Source organism: Austrofundulus limnaeus, unplaced genomic scaffold, assembly GCF_001266775.1.
Source record: "Austrofundulus limnaeus strain Quisiro unplaced genomic scaffold, Austrofundulus_limnaeus-1.0 Scaffold141, whole genome shotgun sequence".
NCBI classification, from domain to species: Eukaryota; Metazoa; Chordata; class Actinopteri; order Cyprinodontiformes; family Rivulidae; genus Austrofundulus; species Austrofundulus limnaeus.
Genome location: NW_013952543.1, coordinates 751,772 through 754,285, shown reverse-complemented (window position 1 = coordinate 754,285; position 2,514 = coordinate 751,772). Strand labels below are relative to the sequence as shown.

The 2,514-nt window shown below is 38.0% G+C and overlaps 1 protein-coding gene across 2 annotated transcripts in view; it reads left to right on the top strand.

Moving 5' to 3' along the window:
* LOC106522976 (inactive dipeptidyl peptidase 10) overlaps window positions 1–2,514 on the top strand; it is a 62,573-nt gene that overhangs the window by 50,256 nt on the left and 9,803 nt on the right. For both annotated transcript variants that reach the window (XM_014016248.1, XM_014016247.1), the window contains exons 14-15: window positions 503–594; window positions 1,213–1,260. In XM_014016248.1, coding sequence (XP_013871702.1) covers window positions 503–594; window positions 1,213–1,260 — 140 coding nt within the window. The remainder of the gene's footprint in view (window positions 1–502; window positions 595–1,212; window positions 1,261–2,514) is intronic.

Sequence of the window (2,514 nt, the reverse complement as noted above, 5' to 3'; positions counted from 1 at the left end):
ATATATATGATTGCAGCGAAGTCAATAAAAGGATATTTCAATGAAACTCAGTTTATATAATGAAAATGTTTGAATAAAACAAAATTGCTTCTCTTACTTTTAGTTTTTTTGAAGTTATTCTAAACTGTAATTATCATTCARAAGTGATAATAATCCTCATTCTGACAGTGGGATCCTTTTTTAGGAAACAGGAAGGAATGTATTTTTAAGGAATGAGGAAACAGGAATATATTTGACTYTTTTAAGCCAAAAATATCTGTGGGGCTTCGGTTTGAGCTGCACATTTGCAGTTTTTACTGTCACTTTTTGTTATATAAAAAAATTGATATCTATATTAAAATTAATTTTTTTTTTCTGAATCACCGGCGTGTTGATTAAATCTCTCACCCTCTCGTTTTGGTTGCCATCCTCCGACAGGAACTTGCTGTTTTCCTGTACCTATTTTTATTCTGTGTATGTGGACGTTTCACGCTCTTCTTCTCTGTGTCTCTGTGTAACGCAGCCTGCCATCCCTTCCATCCCTCCTCGCTTCTTGACATCGGGGAGCTGGGATGTCACCTCGCTGTGCGCCTTAGACGAGAAGGCTGGGAAAATGTACGTGAGAGCCACAAAATACGAAGAGCCTCCTCCGATCACCCTGTGTGCGTTCATAGCTGGAGGCAGTGAGGGTGGAGGCGCCTGGTTTTTATTATTAAAATCATCATCGCAGAGAACATTCCCTGGTTTAGTTTGTGAGCGAAAATGAAACATTTTAGCGGCTGATTTTAAGCAACAGGTCAAAKTAGCTCAGACTGAAGCAGTGAAAGCAATGATTTAAAGCAGGACAAAGGATTACCTGAGGATTAGTTAAGAAGAGCAGATTATTACCTAAACCTGTCTTCATCCTGCAGGGAGCATAAATCCCACATGGACCAAGCAAAGAAAGTCCTGCTGTAAATCTAGACAGTTCTCTTTCAGCACCACAGCCCCTCAGGCTGACACTGCTTTTTGCCTCCAGACAAGTGATTCCTCTTCTGTACTGCTCTCACATTCATAYAGAGGAGGAAATTCAACAGGACTGATGTAGTGAGCCACAGTGAAAAAACATCTGGATTTACAATCAGAGATGCTGCTACAAAACTGAGCTTCTTGAAGGGCTGAAGGCTGTAAACAGAAACCGATGGTGTCAGGACAGAGCTGAGTTAACTTGGTGTGTCTGTGTCTCCTCACCAGCTATTTTCTGAGCACAGAAGACTCGAGACAGAGCCGACACTTGTACAGGTACGCCACGCCGCTGTCCACAAACCGTTGTAGTGGTTTTGATGCACAACATAATTCTACATATACATCCAAACATTTGTTGTCTTGTTGAAATTGTGACAGGCAAGATCTGATAATATTTAGAAAGCTCATTATTTGTGTCACAAATTGTGTTTTCTGATCATGCTATATTAGAATATTTAAATCCACACTTAGATATTCATTTATTTTTCATTTTAAATATATAAAAATAAAATAAGAGTTTTGAAATTGTAGCATTTTTTTCTTAATATAGATTTATCCTTAGATACCTACAATAAAAATAAAAGCTTTACTAACTGAGACATGAGGGTAAAAGTGACAAAACGTCTGATGAACAATCTTAATATCTGAATCCAACATCTTGGGGAGAAAAACATAAAAAGTCACTACAAATATTTGAATGGTCATTTTGACCATTGACATCTAAAATAGGTAAAAAATAAATTAGGTTAGGCGTTGCAGCTATTTTTTGATTTGCATGGTCAGMAACACATAAACCCATCAATTACATTTCAATTAGTTTTTAATTATAGCTTTAATTCAATCAGGGGTTCCTTAAATGGAATAAAACTAGCTTTTCTTTAAGAAATGCCACCACCTTACATGCTGTTACATGTTTTAAACAAAGATTTTGCACAATCTGTTAGACTTCTGGTTGTGTGTTGAAGATAATTCTCAGCTCCCACGACAGGTTTTAGCTCAGTATCTGTAAAATCGACTCGGTTACAACCATTTTTGTGTTTGCTAAATTCAGTTAGCTGTGGCAGTGATGCTGAATCGGGTCRACTCCAGAAGTTAATTAGTTGTAAACCTACATCCACTGAACGCTGTCTGAGCGTTTGATCAAAATTCACTCACTGCTTCTTTAGACGAACAGATAAATGAACACAGACAGAGGCTATTRTGGTTGCCCATCTTTCACGGCAGCACACGATAATAAGAAGTGGTTTAAAATTTGTTAAGATTTTACTACTAATGAGGTTAATTACCTGCAGGGCTCTTGGAGATTAAATATTTTTCCAGAAAAGAAATTTATTCAAGCCTGTTCTACAAAGTTAATGCATGCTGCGCTGCTGCCTTTATCATAAACAAACAGCCCCACATATTCCTAACATACTGTTTGGTATGGGCAGTGCTGTGACCATGAGAGGGAGAAGCGGGTAAAATGGATGGATGGATGGATGGATGGATGGATGGATGGATGGATGGATGGATGGATGGATGGATGGATGG